Source organism: Bos taurus, chromosome 13, assembly GCF_002263795.3.
Source record: "Bos taurus isolate L1 Dominette 01449 registration number 42190680 breed Hereford chromosome 13, ARS-UCD2.0, whole genome shotgun sequence".
Taxonomy (NCBI): domain Eukaryota; kingdom Metazoa; phylum Chordata; class Mammalia; order Artiodactyla; family Bovidae; genus Bos; species Bos taurus.
The window spans coordinates 10,562,381-10,576,508 of record NC_037340.1 but is presented as its reverse complement, the minus strand read 5'-3'; the positions used below and the strand labels follow the sequence as shown (position 1 = coordinate 10,576,508).

At 40.5% G+C, this 14,128-nt stretch overlaps 1 protein-coding gene across 3 annotated transcripts; it reads right to left on the bottom strand.

Annotated features, from left to right (window-relative positions):
- Nucleotides 1-295: 295 nt before the first annotated feature.
- SNRPB2 (small nuclear ribonucleoprotein polypeptide B2) lies at nucleotides 296-13,882 on the bottom strand. Of its 3 annotated transcripts, none has more exons than NM_001192552.1 (7): nucleotides 13,831-13,882; nucleotides 11,893-11,982; nucleotides 11,341-11,513; nucleotides 3,587-3,722; nucleotides 2,931-2,965; nucleotides 1,293-1,381; nucleotides 296-810 (listed from the first exon to the last, which is right to left on the bottom strand). In NM_001192552.1, exons 2-7 carry the CDS (start codon nucleotides 11,954-11,956, stop codon nucleotides 651-653), a joined length of 657 nt encoding a protein of 218 aa, NP_001179481.1. In that variant the 5' UTR covers nucleotides 11,957-11,982; nucleotides 13,831-13,882; the 3' UTR covers nucleotides 296-650. The 3 variants fall into 3 exon arrangements, with proteins under 3 accessions (NP_001179481.1, XP_015328975.1, XP_005201000.1); XM_015473489.3 differs by having other exon boundaries at nucleotides 445-810; nucleotides 2,931-2,981; nucleotides 3,582-3,722; nucleotides 12,773-13,880; XM_005200943.5 differs by having other exon boundaries at nucleotides 445-810; nucleotides 2,931-2,981; nucleotides 3,582-3,722; nucleotides 13,831-13,880.
- Nucleotides 13,883-14,128: the final 246 nt, after the last annotated feature.

Here is a 14,128-nt window from a genome sequence, read left to right as displayed (position 1 = left end):
CATCATTACTATTCGTACAAGTAAAAGTATTAGTATTAGTACAAGTATTAGTAAAAAAGGGACTTCCCTAGTGGTGCAGAGGCTAAGACTCTGTGCTCCCGAAGCAGCAGGGCCCAGATTCGATTCATTCTCAGGGAACTAGATCCTACATGCCACAACCAAAGGTCCCACATGCTGCAACTAAGACTCAGTGCAGCCAAATAAATACATGAATGAATAACACACAAAAATGAGCTCCAGGATGGCAGTTCATATGCATAAAAAAATAACACAGAAAATCTAAACAAGTGCTTGACCTAATTCTTTTATTAAAGTGTCTCTACCATTAGCTGCTCCGAGATAACACTAGAAAAGCATCCCATTACAGTTTATACCTTAAGATGTGTCCTAGACTAGCACCGGCATTTGATGATAGGGCAGTGGGTCAATAAATCAAATACCAGGTAAGGGATACAAATAAAAATTTTATTGTACAAAATTAAGGCCTTCACAGTTCACTAAGGCTAAACAGAGACTAGGTAATCTTTTAAATCCTTTACAAAAAGCTCACATACACTTCCGCTTTCCCAACTATTAAAATGAACTGACCAAATGTTATCAAAACGAAAGCTATAAATAACAGAGTCCTTTAAAGACAACTATCCCAAATGTTATTTTTTGGCATAGGTGATCTTCATGGCATGGGACGGTGTGATCTTAAACCCCTGCAGGGCGTCCCTAGCAGCTCCAGCCTGTCCATCATTTTCAAATTCAACAAAAGCGATGTCATGCCTCCCAGGTACCAGACGCACTTCCTTGAAACCAGGGAACCTATAACGAACGAAAACAATGCTTATATATGTAAACAATTTTTATATATGCAAATATAGAAATGACATCAAATACAAAATGTCTATTCTGCATTTAAATTTGTTAAGCAACATCATGATCTACGTACAGGAAAACGATCACATCCCACCAAGAATCCTGAGTGGGATGAAAGAGCCTGAAATATAACTAATACCATGAAAAGAACTGCAGGAATCATGTAAGCTAATTCTATTCCTGTCACTTCATCAAAGCTTTGTCTCCTATTTTACTTATCAACTAGAATTAATAATTCAAACATTAGAGGTAATTTAGCTTCTCATTTGCTTAATCTGCATACTGGTTTTGATTCATGATTAATCCAGGAGCAAACCAATGAAGCCGTAGGAATTACTGTGTGATATGCAAATGGATTCAACCCAGGGAAGTGCTATCTGTCCTGTCAGGAGGCTCTCAGAACACAGACTTGTTTACGAAATACTTACTGGTTAAACAGCATGGAGAGCATCATCTCATTAGTCTCTTCTGGTAAATTATTAAGGAATAAAATATAGTTTGGAGGGTAATCAGGGACCTATTAAAAAGAAAAGGCCAAGTTAACTTATAAGTATTATAAGTATAATTAGCCACTTTGGCTCTTACATTTAAATCTATACTTCAGAGAATTACATTCCACAGTTTAAGGCTTATGAAATCTTACCACATCAAGCACTGAAGGTGAAAAACAGTGACACCAGAGAAGTAAACAAAACCTAACAGTAATTAAGATTGACATTCAAGTCACTAAGGAAATATTTGGAAGGTTATAAATCTTATCAACAGTTTTTAAGTATTTAAGTATTAACTATTTAATTAACAGTATTTAAGAGAATATTTAAGTTTTAAGCATCCGGAGGCAGCTGGAATAGGAGGCTTCTGTCATCTGGATTACGTAACTGGTCCTAACAAAAGCAGAGATGGCATTGGTGTCACCCGTCCTCAGCTGCTTAACCCGCAGATACTCAATCCTACTGCATACTACCTCCCGGTGTGTGAGAAAATTTTGGAAAAAAAAAAGATTTCCACTTAGTGCTACAACTACGGAGCCCATGCTCTGCAACAAGAGAAGCCACTGCAATGAGAAGCCCACACACCGCAGCTAGAGAAGAGCCCCCACTCACAACTAGACAAAGTTTGTGCAGAGCAACAAAGACCCAACGTAGCCAAAAATAAATAAATTAAAAAAGATTCCATGTAGAACCTATATTTGGTAATTTTTAATGTTTTCCCCAAGTAAATGAGAGTAAATTTCATGGGAGAAAAAAGATGAAATGTAAAGAACTTAGGGCTTAGAGAATTATGTGCTGGACTATAGCTGCTGAAAGACTTCATAGTAGTAGATAATGCAAGAAAATGCAAGTAACTTAAAACCAGAGGAGGAAACCTCAGTGGGGCAAGGAATTCCCTGGATGTAAGGATGAGTTTCTGATAAATCTATATTGTGCTAAGTTGCTTGAGCTGTGTTTGACTCTTTGCAACCACATGGACTATAGCCGCCAGGGTCCTCGGCCCATGGAATTCTCCAGGCAAGAATACTGGAGCAGTTGGCCATTTCCTCCTCCAGGGGATCTTCCCAGTCCTGGGATTGAACCCGTGTCTCCTGCTGCTCCTGCACTGCAGGCGAATTCTGTACCGTGGAGTCACAGGGTAAAGATCTGTATCAGGAGACTTAAATATATATGTACTGAGGAAATAAGAACAAAGGTAACTATAGAACAACTTTGTTCTTTGAGAAAAGACGGGTTAGTGCTTTAGCCAATGGGAATGGATTCCAAGCAACAAGCCTGAAAAGCTCTGGGCTACATCATGTGAAGAAAACAACCATCCTGCTTCTTATCTTTATAGAACTTAGAATATATTGTTTAATCCTGTCATTGATCATTGTGGGAAGCAAGGAATAAAGTCAGGTTTTGTTTTCTTCTTCCTGAAGAAAAATAAAATGTTTTGAAGAAGGAGGTTCCACATTGTTGTGGCTTATACATGGAATCATTTTCAGTTTTTGGAGACATGAGGATTGTTGTACATTACTGCTATTGTTTTGTAATTTTATTTTAAAGTAAGTATCACATGGGAAAAAATATTACCTGAGGATTTGGTGTTGCATTTCCTTGGGTATTAGCTGAATTTGGTGTTCCCTAAATGAAAAAGAGTGAGAAACAGTTAAAACTTCCAATCCCTCTAAAAAAATAGCAAGTGTTTAAAATTACTGCACTAAAAATAAGGGTAACATAGATATTTTTATTCCATTTTGAGAATTTACATCTTAAAACTCTGACTCAAACATTTATGTATTTATATCTTGTCAAATATTTTTGAAAGGTCTGTATCATAAAACTCAACCTCTAAGTTTCAAAATTATGGAGAAATATATAGGAGAAAAACCAAGAACCGGTCTTTCTCACTTTTTTTTTAAAACAACTAGAAAAAAAAAACCCAAGCATTATACTTATTAAAACTGATTTCTAATTACTTTCAATCTGAAAGTAACTAGTTTTTGGATAATTTCACCTTTATCTGGAATTTTTAAATTAGATTTTTGAATTTATGAACTGTTCAAAGAAGGCTGATTTCAGTGGAATACTAAAGATAAAATCTATAGTATTATTTATACACAGAACTTGAAAAATAAGCCAATAGATATTAACATATTTTGGATAATGATGAAGTTAAACATCATGCAAATTCAAATAAAACTGTCTGATATACAACGAAATAGGAACTTTTGCCCATCTTACCTGACCAGGCTTTTTGTTCACAGTTGTTGCAGTCTGTTCCACAGTTTTGGCTTTTTTCTTTTCTTTTTTCTTTTCTTTGTCAGCAAAAGTGCCACGCATTTTAGATATTATATCGGAATCTGTTTTGGCATACTGGATTCGCTGTTTTAATTATTTAAAAAAAAGTTACTTTTCATTATGCTGAAGGCTATTTACACTTGTCATTAATATTTCAAATTTCATTACACAAATATAATTTTCCTGAAGGAAATCTGTCAAGTATGCTGAGTGCCAAAAGAAAATAAATTGTGGCCCTGATTTGCAACTGAGACAAAGTTAGATTCAACTGTGTTTATTAGAAGAACAATAGATTTTCATACGGGAGAAACAGGACTTTGAAAAATCTGCACCACTGATCCTCTCTATTAAAAGACAGAGAGGAGTGCACTGGAAAGCTGTCTATGCCTTACAGGGACACTCGACAGGTCAAGATGTGCATGGAGTTTGTTACTTCTCAAGTTAAAGTACTGAAGACTGAGAATGACTTTCCTTTGAATCTGGAATATTACTTTTAAACAAAATAACAAATAGTGGCATCAACTTAAATTTAAAAAGCTTTGAAAGGAAATAAGATGGCATCACAGCTGTGCAACTAGGCCACCTGCATGAATAATATGCCACAGGCAGTGTAAAACTTTTCTTTCCTGGGGTCCAGAAAGCTGAAACTACCTCTCTGATCATACTGAAACACCAGTTCTACCAATTCCTCTCTATAGTTGTCTTCTATGGCAAGAATTTGATCTCAGTATGAAGAGAAAAAGTGACATTTTACAATATGCAGATTTGCTAATGTACAGCTCAGGGAACTCTACTCAGTACTCTGTGACCTAAAATGGGAGGGAAATCCAAAAAAGAGGGGATGTGTGTATACATAGGGCTGACTCACTTTGCTGTATAGTAGAAACTAACACAACACTGCAAAGCAAATATACTCCACTAGAAACCAATTTTAAAAAATAATGAAGGTTTGAAAACAAAGAATTTGTTAAAACCAAGAGCAGCTCTTTCCTTTCTTTTATGTTAACTAGAGATGACTATATGGGGTAAACAAGAGGAGAGCAAGCCTCTCACAACATCTCCATCCCTTCAGTCAGTCAGTTCAGTCGCTCAGTCGTGTCTAATTCTTTGCGACTGCATGGACCGCAGCACGCCAGGCCTCCCTGTCCATTACCAACTCCTGGAGTTCACTCAAATTCACGTTCATCGAGTCGGTGATGCCATCTAGCCATCTCATCCTCTGTCGTCCCCTTCTCCTCCTGCTCCCAATCCCTCCCAGCATCAGAGTCTTTTCCAGTGAGCCAGTTCCTCGCATGAGGTGGCCAAAGTATTGGACTTTCATCTTCAGCATCAGTCCTTCCAATGAACACGCAGGATTCATCTCCTTTAGGATGGACTGGTTGGATCTCCTTGCAGTCCAAGGGACTCTCAAGAGTCTTCTCCAACATCACAGTTCAAAAGCATCAATTCTTCGGCACTTTCTTCACAGTCCAACTCTCACATCCATACATGACCACTGGAAAAACCACAGCCTTGACTAAATGGACCTCCGTTGACAAAGTAATGTCTCTGCTTTTTATATGCTATCTAAGTTGGTCATAACTTTTCTTCCAAGGAGTAAGTGTCTTTTAATTTCATGGCTGCAGTCACCATCTGCAGTGATTTTGGTGCCCAAAAAAATAAAGTCTGTCACTGTTTCCACTGTTTCCCCATCTATTTGCCATGAAGTGATGGCACCAGATGCCATAATCTTAGCTTTTTCAATGTTGAGTTTTAAGCTAGCTTTTTCACTCTCCTCTTTCACCTTCATCAAGAGGTTCTTTAGTTCCTCTTCACTTTCTGCCATAAGGGTGGTGTCATCTGCATATCTGAGGTTATTGATATTTCTCCCAGCAATCTTGATTCCAGCTTGCACTTCTTCCAGCCCAGCATTTCTCATGATGTACTCTGCATAGAAGTTAAATAAGCAGGGTGACAATATACAGCCTTGACGTACCCACTTCCCTATTTGGAACCAGTCTGTTTTTCCACGTCCAGTTCTAACTGTTAAGTCCTGACCTGCATACAGATTTCTCAAAAGGCAGGTCAAGAGGTCTGGTATTCCCATCTCTTTAAGACTTTTCCACAGTTTACTGTGATCCACACAAAGGCTTTGGCGTAGTCAATAAAGCAAAAGTATATGTTTTTCTGAACTCTGGCTTTTTTGATGATCCAAAAGATCATCTTCTGTGTAGTCTTGCCACCTCTTCTTAATAACTTCTGCTTCTGTTAGGTCCATACCATTTGTCCTTTATTGTGCCCAACTTTGTATGAAATGTTCCCTTGGTATGGCTAATTTTCTTGAAGAGATCTCTAGTCTTTCCCATTCTATTGTTTTCCATTTCTTTGCACTGATCACTGAGGAAGGCTTTCTTATCTCTCCTTGCTATTCTTTGAAACTCTGCATTCAAATGGGTGTATCTTTCCTTTTCTCCTCTGCCTTTCACAGCTATTTGTGAGGCCTCCTCAACCATTTTGCTTTTTTGCATTTCCTTTTCTTGGGAATGGTCTGGATCCCTGTCTCCTGTACAATGTCATGAACCTCCATCCACAGTTCTTCAGGCACTCTATCAGATCTAATCCCTTAAATCTATTTCTCACTTCCACTGTATAATCATAAGGGATTTGATTTAAGTCATACCTGAATGATCTGGTGGTTTTCTGTACTTTCTTCAATTGAAGTCTGAATTTGGCAATAAGAAGTTCATGATCTGAGCCACAGTCAGCTCCCGGTCTTGTTTTTGCTGACTGTATAGAGCCTCTCCATCTTTGGGCTGCAAACAATATAATCAATCTGATTTCAGTGTTGACCATCTGGTGATGTCCATGTGTAGAGTCTTCTCTTATGTTGTTGGAAGAGGGTGTTTGCTATGACCAGTGCATTCTCTTGGCAAAACTCTATTAGCCTTTGCCCTGCTTCATTCTGTACTCCAAGGCCAAATTTGCCTGTTACTCCAGGTGTTCCTTGACTTCCTACTTTTGCATTCCAATCCCCTATAATGAAAAGGACATCTTTTGGGGGTGTTAGTTCTAGAAGGTCTTGTAGGTCTTCACAGAACCATTCAACTTCAGCTTCTTCAGCATTACTGGTCAGGGCATTACAATGGTCATCTGAGTTAAATTCACCCACTCCAGTCCATGTTAGTTTGCTGATTCCTAAAATATTGACGTTCACTCTTGCCATCTCCTGTTTGACCACTTCCAATTTGCCTTGATTCATGGACCTAACATTCCAGGTTCCTATGCAATATTGCTCTTTACAGCATCGGACTTTACTTCCACCACCAGTCATATCCACAACTGGGTGCTGTTTTTGCTTTGGCTCTGTCTCTTCCCTCTTTCTGGAGTTAGTTTTCCACTGATCTCCAGTAGTATACTGAGCACCTACCAACCTGGGGAGTTCATCTTTCAGTGTCCTTTTTGCCTTTTCATACTCCATCCCTTAGGCTCCCTCTGATTGCAGGACTTCCTCCAAGTGGACTTAACCCTGCCAGCCACTGTTATTCTTGCACATCATCATCTAACCAAAAGGAGCAGATCTGGGCTAACTCTGACTTGGTCCAGGGATTCTCTCCCAACTCCCCTGCATCCTCATCCTTCTTCCTGACCTGAGAAGATCTTGGGTGATCTTGTACTTGTCCCTATGGCCTGTGAAAATCTCTTACCACAGCCCTTGCTCTTAGCTGGCTGGTCTAGAGCAGCAGTTCTCAACTTGAGGAGAATCTGCCCACCAGGACACAGCTGGCACTGCTGACTGGAGACACTGCATTGTCACGCTTAGTGGGCAGAGGCCAGAGACGCTGTTAAACACTCTCCGATGAACCACAAAACCCAAACAATAAAAAAAAGTTATTCAGTTCAAAATGTCAAAAGTGCCAGTGTTGAAAAATAGTAGACTAAATACTGATGAGGGATAAAAATTCACCCACAGCTTAGAGAAAGCGCAAGATTTACATTTATACCAGAGGTTTCATGACAGACACCCTTCGGAAGATGGTTTCACTTTACTGAGGTATTTTTGGAATTAAAGAACCAACTGTACTTGAATCACAGAGAATAATTTTGTTCTGAGTTCCAAGTCATAGACAATTTTGTTCATTTCTGATCTGGTATGTTGGCGTTAAAACAGAAGAGCAACTGAAACCACTTAAGTAAATATAAACAAGATAGCTCAAGGAACATTCTTCCCCTCTTCTAGGATGCTAGAGATCTGGCAGTACCTCCTACTTTCCTGAAGCCAGAGAGGAGACCTAAAATACCTCCAATATGAGATCAGTCTAATGGGCTTGTCCCTTTGATTTTCAGTAACTAGCTGGCAGGGTGAAGCCAGTGCCAAATGCAGCAAACAATTTCCAGCTTTCCTGGACTTCAATCCCAGGCATATGCAAACGTGTCATCCCAACTTAACAAACAGTCCTAAAACCCTTTATGGAATAAATGGCTTCTTCATACTAACATAATTTCAGATTTAAACTAAAACCCAGTCTTATACTACTACCAGCTGAGATCTAAATTATGCTAATTCTTCATGCTACTGAGAAAGATAAACTGGTTTCAGGAAATGCCAATTTACTGTAAGTTGGGGTAGGTAGGAAGGTACTACCCCTTCTCAGTTCTTCTGGAATATGACTTTCCAAACATACGATGGTGGGAAACAGTCATGTGGGAAAAGGAGAGTTGGATAGAGGATGGGCAGAAAATGCGCAGCAGTTTAACAGACAAAAAGGGCTCAGTCCTGAATTAAACAGTGCAGTACCGAGGTCCCTGGAGTGCTGACTATGCCAACACTGCCTGGTATTGTGCATTAGGTCTTCTTAGGACACAGACACACCCTTCCATGTGCACACGTTCTGTGGCTGCTTCTCCAACTATAAAGGCAGTTTAAGGAGCTGCAAAAGAGATCATCTGGCTCACACAGCCTAAAATATTTACTATCTGGCCCTTTACAGATCAGATGCCTATCCTAATTGGGGGGGGGGGGGGGGAATCACAATATTGGATGTCAGCAGATTAGCTTTCAAGTCCTGACAATGCCACTGGTTATAGTAACGTAAGATTTCTGTGCCTGATAATATTAATTTGTAAAAAGAGATCACAGTGGTGATCTGCACTACAGATTATGGGCCAAATCCAGCCCATGGCCCGTTTTTGTATGGCCTATGAGTTAAGAACTTTTTTCTTTCTTTTTACAATTTTTAAAGGATTATTTAAAAAACCACATACAAACCCAAGAATGTGCAATACAAAATCTATGTAGTCCACAAAGCTTATATTATCTGGTCCTTTATAAAAGAGTTTTTGCTTGCCTGTAAATCTGACCGAAAAATATTCAGTCTGCTTATTCTTTTTTTTTTTTTTAACAGGTGGTGAAATGGAACATGCACCAAAAGCCAGTTAATGGCAGAACCAGAATGAGAATATGGGACCCTGAAACTCTCGGCCTTGGCTCTTTCCCCCAAACCCCTTCCCATCACACTCCAGATCCAGAAGAAAAGCACTAAAATCCATACCCAATGTAGAATGTACCCATTCAAACACCAAGAGACCTCTGAATTATATACTCTGTCTCCAGCCTGATCCAATCCTCTACTATCTCTGACTTATACCAATGCCTCCTGAGTTCCTTACTTTCCTTCTCACAATTCAACTTTGACCCAACAGCTAAATGTGAAATCTCAGGTCATTCCTGAGTTTAAAACTGTCCTTAGATCAGTGCTTTGACTGCATAGCTTCTAAAGTACAGTATTTCACTATAGTATTTTTTGAAACTTTGGACTGGATTTCCTCTTTGACTCACCATTTTTGTTTTGTGTTGTTTTACAAGTTTACAAACAGAGGTTTCTTTTTAATCTTCTGAGTTAATTAATCACAGGATGGTGTGATCACTGACCTAGAGCCAGACATCCTGGAATGTGAAGTCAAGTGGGCCTTAGAAAGCATCACTATGAACAAAGCTAGTGGAGGTGATGGAATTCCAGTGAAGCTATTTCAAATCCTGAAAGATGATGCTGTGAAAGTGCTGCACTCAATATGCCAGCAAATTTGGAAAACTCAGCAGTGGCCACAGGATTGGAAAAGGTCAGTTTTCATTCCAATCCCAAAGAAAGGCAATGCCAAAGAACGCTCAAACTACTGCACAATTGCACTCATCTCATACACTAGTAAAGTATTGCTCTAAATTCTCCAAGCCAGGCTTCAGCAATATGTGAACCATGAACTTCCTGATGTTCAAGCTGGTTTTAGAAAAGGCAGAGGAACCAGAGATCAAATTGCCAACATTGGATCATGGAAAAAGCAAGAGAGTTCCAGAAAAACATCTATTTCTGCTTTATTGACTATGCCAAAGCCTTTGACTGTGTGGATCACAATAAACTGGAAAATTCTGAAAGAGATGGGAATACCAGACCACCTGATCTGCCTCTTGAGAAATCTGTATGCAGGTCAAGAAGCAACAGTTAGAACTGGACATGGAACAACAGACTGGTTGTTGTTCTGTATATTGTCACCCTGCTTATTTAACTTATATGCAGAGTACATCATGAGAAACGCTGGACTGGAAGAAGCACAAGCTGGAATCAAGATTGCCGGGAGAAATATCAATAACCTCAGATATGCAGATGACACCACCCTTATGGCAGAAAGTGAAGAGGAACTAAAAAGCCTCTTGATGAAGGTGAAAGTGGAGAGCGAAAAAGTTGGCTTAAAGCTCAACATTCAGAAAACGAAGATCATGGCATCCGGTCCCATCACTTCATGGGAAACAGATGGGGAAACAGTGGAAACAGTGTCAGACTTTATTTTTTTGGGCTCCAAAATCACTGCAGATGGTGACTGCAGCCGTGAAATTAAAAGACGCTTACTCACTGGAAGGAAAGTTATGTCCAACCCTGATAGCATATTCAAAAGCAGAGACATTACTTTGCCAACAAAGGTTCGTCTAGTCAAGGCTATGGTTTTTCCTGTGGTCATGTATGGATGTGAGAGTTGGACTGTGAAGAAGGCTGAGCGCCAAAGAATTGATGCTTTTGAACCGTGGTGTTGGAGAAGACTCTTGAGAGTCCCTTGGACTGCAAGGAGATCCAACCAGTCCATTCTGAAGGAGATCAGCCCTGGTATTTCTTTGGAAGGAATGATGCTAAAGCTGAAACTCCAGTACTTTGGCCACCTCATGCGAAGAGTTGACTCATTGGAAAAGTCTCTGATGCTGGGAGGGATTGGGGGCAGGAGGAGAAGGGGACGACAGAGGATGAGATGGCTGGATGGCATCACTGACTCGATGGATGTGAGTCTGGATGAACTCCGGGAATTGGTGATGGACAGGGAGGCCTGGTGTGCTGCGATTCATGGGGTCGCAAAGAGTCGGACACGGCTGAGTGACTGAACTGAACTGAGTAATTAATTTCTAGTTCTTAGTTCTTTTGAGATGACAGTATTGCCTATACTGCCATTGTTCTTAAAATATTCTACATCTCCGTGTATTTTGGTTTTGCCCATCTGAACTATCGTAACTCAAGAAGTGAATATTATAAACTCTACTACTAATGTGTTTCTATAAAAATAAATACATAAATAAACCCCAACCCACTACACAGAAGGCAGAAAGCAATAGCCACACTGTCAAGGGTATATTTACAAATCTACCACACCATTAATAGCGATTAAAGCCTAAAGAAGATTGATTTACCATTGGTTTGCCATAAAATGGAAATCCTTGTAACTGTCTCAAGGCATTTGTAGATGAGCCCAATTCCTTAAATATAACAAAGGCTTGTCCCCTCATCTTCATGGTCTTCAAAGCAACGATATCTACCACGTGGCCAAACTGAGAAAACAGGGCATACAGGGATCTCTTCAATTCTGCACAAAATTAGAGGGGAAACAAGTCATTTGTGGATGAAACTATGACTGAAATTCTTCTTTAAATGACACTGCATTGAGTGCACTCCGCTTATTTATTTATACAAAGTTACATATTTTAATAACGTACTATTCCCAATGCCTGTTTAATTTTAAAAGTTTCTGAAACAATTTCATCTGAGTGAAAACAGATTCAACACATCTTCAGCCCCTACTTATTTCTAATCTTTAAAAAGCCTTAAAGTCTTTACACAGTAAGGGATAAAGCATTATTTCAGGCAGTGAGAAAGATGACTAGATGAGAACTTTTGAAGCTGTATAATTTTTAAGATGGTAGTAAATAAACACACTAGTTTTTTTTTTAACAAAAAACACTTACCTTCCTTTTTAATTTTGTCATTCATATTGTTGATATAAATTGTATGATTTGGTCTGATATCCATGTTTTGGGTTAAACTGTTCCAACAGCCTAAAGAGACAATAAATATTCTGTTACTAAATAGGGAGGATTCGTTCACGTCATAGGGTGGCATTAAGGACACAGAACAAAGGGACTGACTTTTCAATTCTTTCAGCCCCAAATGTCAGTCTGAAAACTGAAAATATCAGTTTGGCGGTAGTCTTTAAAACCTCTCCAAAACTTGCTAGCCCTCCTTTTTAAAGAAAAGAACAGTTCTCAGGCCAAAAACTCGGTGGCGCACCATATCTAGTCAATTTTTAATAATACTCCCTTATTCCATACTTTTATTTTTATAACCTATTTCTTTTATGACAAGTGAGACTGTTTTTTCCATCTGCGTAATGAAACAACTTTCCTTTTTAAACAATATTTAAAAATTGAATAGATTTGGTGAAAAATGAAAAAACAAGCTAACAAATGCGCATTCAGTAAAAATCACAAGATACAGAACATTAATGAAGTTTGCCAAGAATCCTTTCATGAGTACTCTCATAAAGCACTTCCATAGTATTACTTAATTCATATACACCATCACTAACAGTCCTGACTCCAAAGTCAAATGGAACCGACTTGAAACGCGGTATAGTACCGCGTGATGGTTACAAACTCAGATGCTAGTGCCAGTGGATCTGAATCCAAATCTTTCTATGCTTCTTACTAGCTGCTTGACTGATGGCAAGTTCCTTAGTTTCACAGGTTCATATCTGTAAAATGGGGATGGTAATTTGCCCAATAGAGCTCAGAAGACTAAATGAGATAAAATTCTTTGCAGCTTTTAGAATGAGCAGTAAGCACTTACAACAGCTGTCACTGCTGTCTATCACAGAATAAAGCAGGGATTCCCAGGTGGCTTAGTGGTAAAGCATTGGCCTGTCAACGCAGGAGACGTGGGCCCGAACCATGGGTCACGAAGATCCCCTGAAGAAGGAAATGGGAACCCACTCCAGTATTCTTGCCTGGGAAATGCCACGGATAGAGAAGCCTGGCAGAATACAGTCCATGGGGTCGCAAAGAGTCGAACATGATTTAGCGACGAAACAAGAAGTTAATGCAAGTTCTTGCCCACGGTTACATAGGTGATACGCAGGAGGCCTGAAAATTCAACCCTTGTTTTCTGTCTCTTGCACTTTTATTTCACACCCACCACACTATTTCATTTTTCCCACCGTTTTAGTCGCGAATTGGGACCTCGCTTTATTCCCTTGGTAACCCACATATCGCTGCATCTCACGAACATTTACACTCATAGTACGTGCACAGCATAGGATGTCTGACAAGCAAAACGCCTAAAGACGAGGACTGTCCTTGTGCGGGTTAATAGGTGAAAGGTAACGCTTCTCAGAGGTTTGAGACCCTAAACTGAAACTTGGTGGACCTGTGACTCGAAGACGATGAAGAGAAGGAAGTGACAGGGATCAAACTGAGCAGGGGCGCCGGGAGTCGCCTTCCGGATTCAAAAGGGGAGCCTCTGGGAGGCCCCTGAGAACGCACGGCGCGCTGTAAACGCCTCGCATCCGCAAAAGTTATCCATAACTTCACACGCGCGAGGGTGTCGCCTCTCCAGACGCAGCAACATCCGCCCACGAGCTCCGCCCGAAGCCCCAGGAAGCGGCCACGCCATGCCCGGCCCCGAACTGTCCCGCCTAAGACAAGCTCTGAAGTCCAGGGGCCTCGCCAGACCCGAGCGTTAGTTTCCAGGCCTTCCTCGGCGACCCACCACGAACCCTCGGATGCATACATTCCGGCCCCAGCGTTGCGGACCGGTTATTCTCGGCTCCCGCAGGGGAACGTTTGGCTAAGCCGCAACCCGCAGCCAGAAGAGAAGAGAGAGCGAAGAAAAAAACCCCTCCAACTCACCAAACAGGTCCACCACGTCCCGTAACAATCACAAGCCAGAAGCCGGAAGCGGAACCAGCCACCGGAAATGACGATATCAAGCGCCTCAATCGAAAGCTGATCAGTCAAGAGCCGAGCCCAGAGTGGATCGATGCCCGTCGGTCTAGCCCACGGTAAGTAATCGCTCTGAGCATGCGCACACGTGGTGGACGGGGAGAACAGGTGTGAAGGGGACACGGTAAAGGGAAAGAGGCTTGGGGGAATTCTGTGGGTTTAACTCGAATTCTAGGGGAGCGCAATAAGAGTATAAGGACAGATG

What these genes read in the sequence shown, in the direction of transcription:
- SNRPB2 (XM_015473489.3), bottom strand. Translation starts at nt 11,956, where the DNA reads ATGGATATCAGACCAAATCATACAATTTATATCAACAATATGAATGAC. An exon ending in ATGCAACACCAAATCCTCAG is followed by an intron (nt 1,382 to 2,930) that starts GTAATATTTTTT and finishes TCTTTTTAATAG; the next exon opens with GTCCCTGATTACCCTCCAAA. An exon ending in CTCTCCATGCTGTTTAACCA is followed by an intron (nt 811 to 1,292) that starts GTAAGTATTTCG and finishes CGTTCGTTATAG; the next exon opens with GTTCCCTGGTTTCAAGGAAG.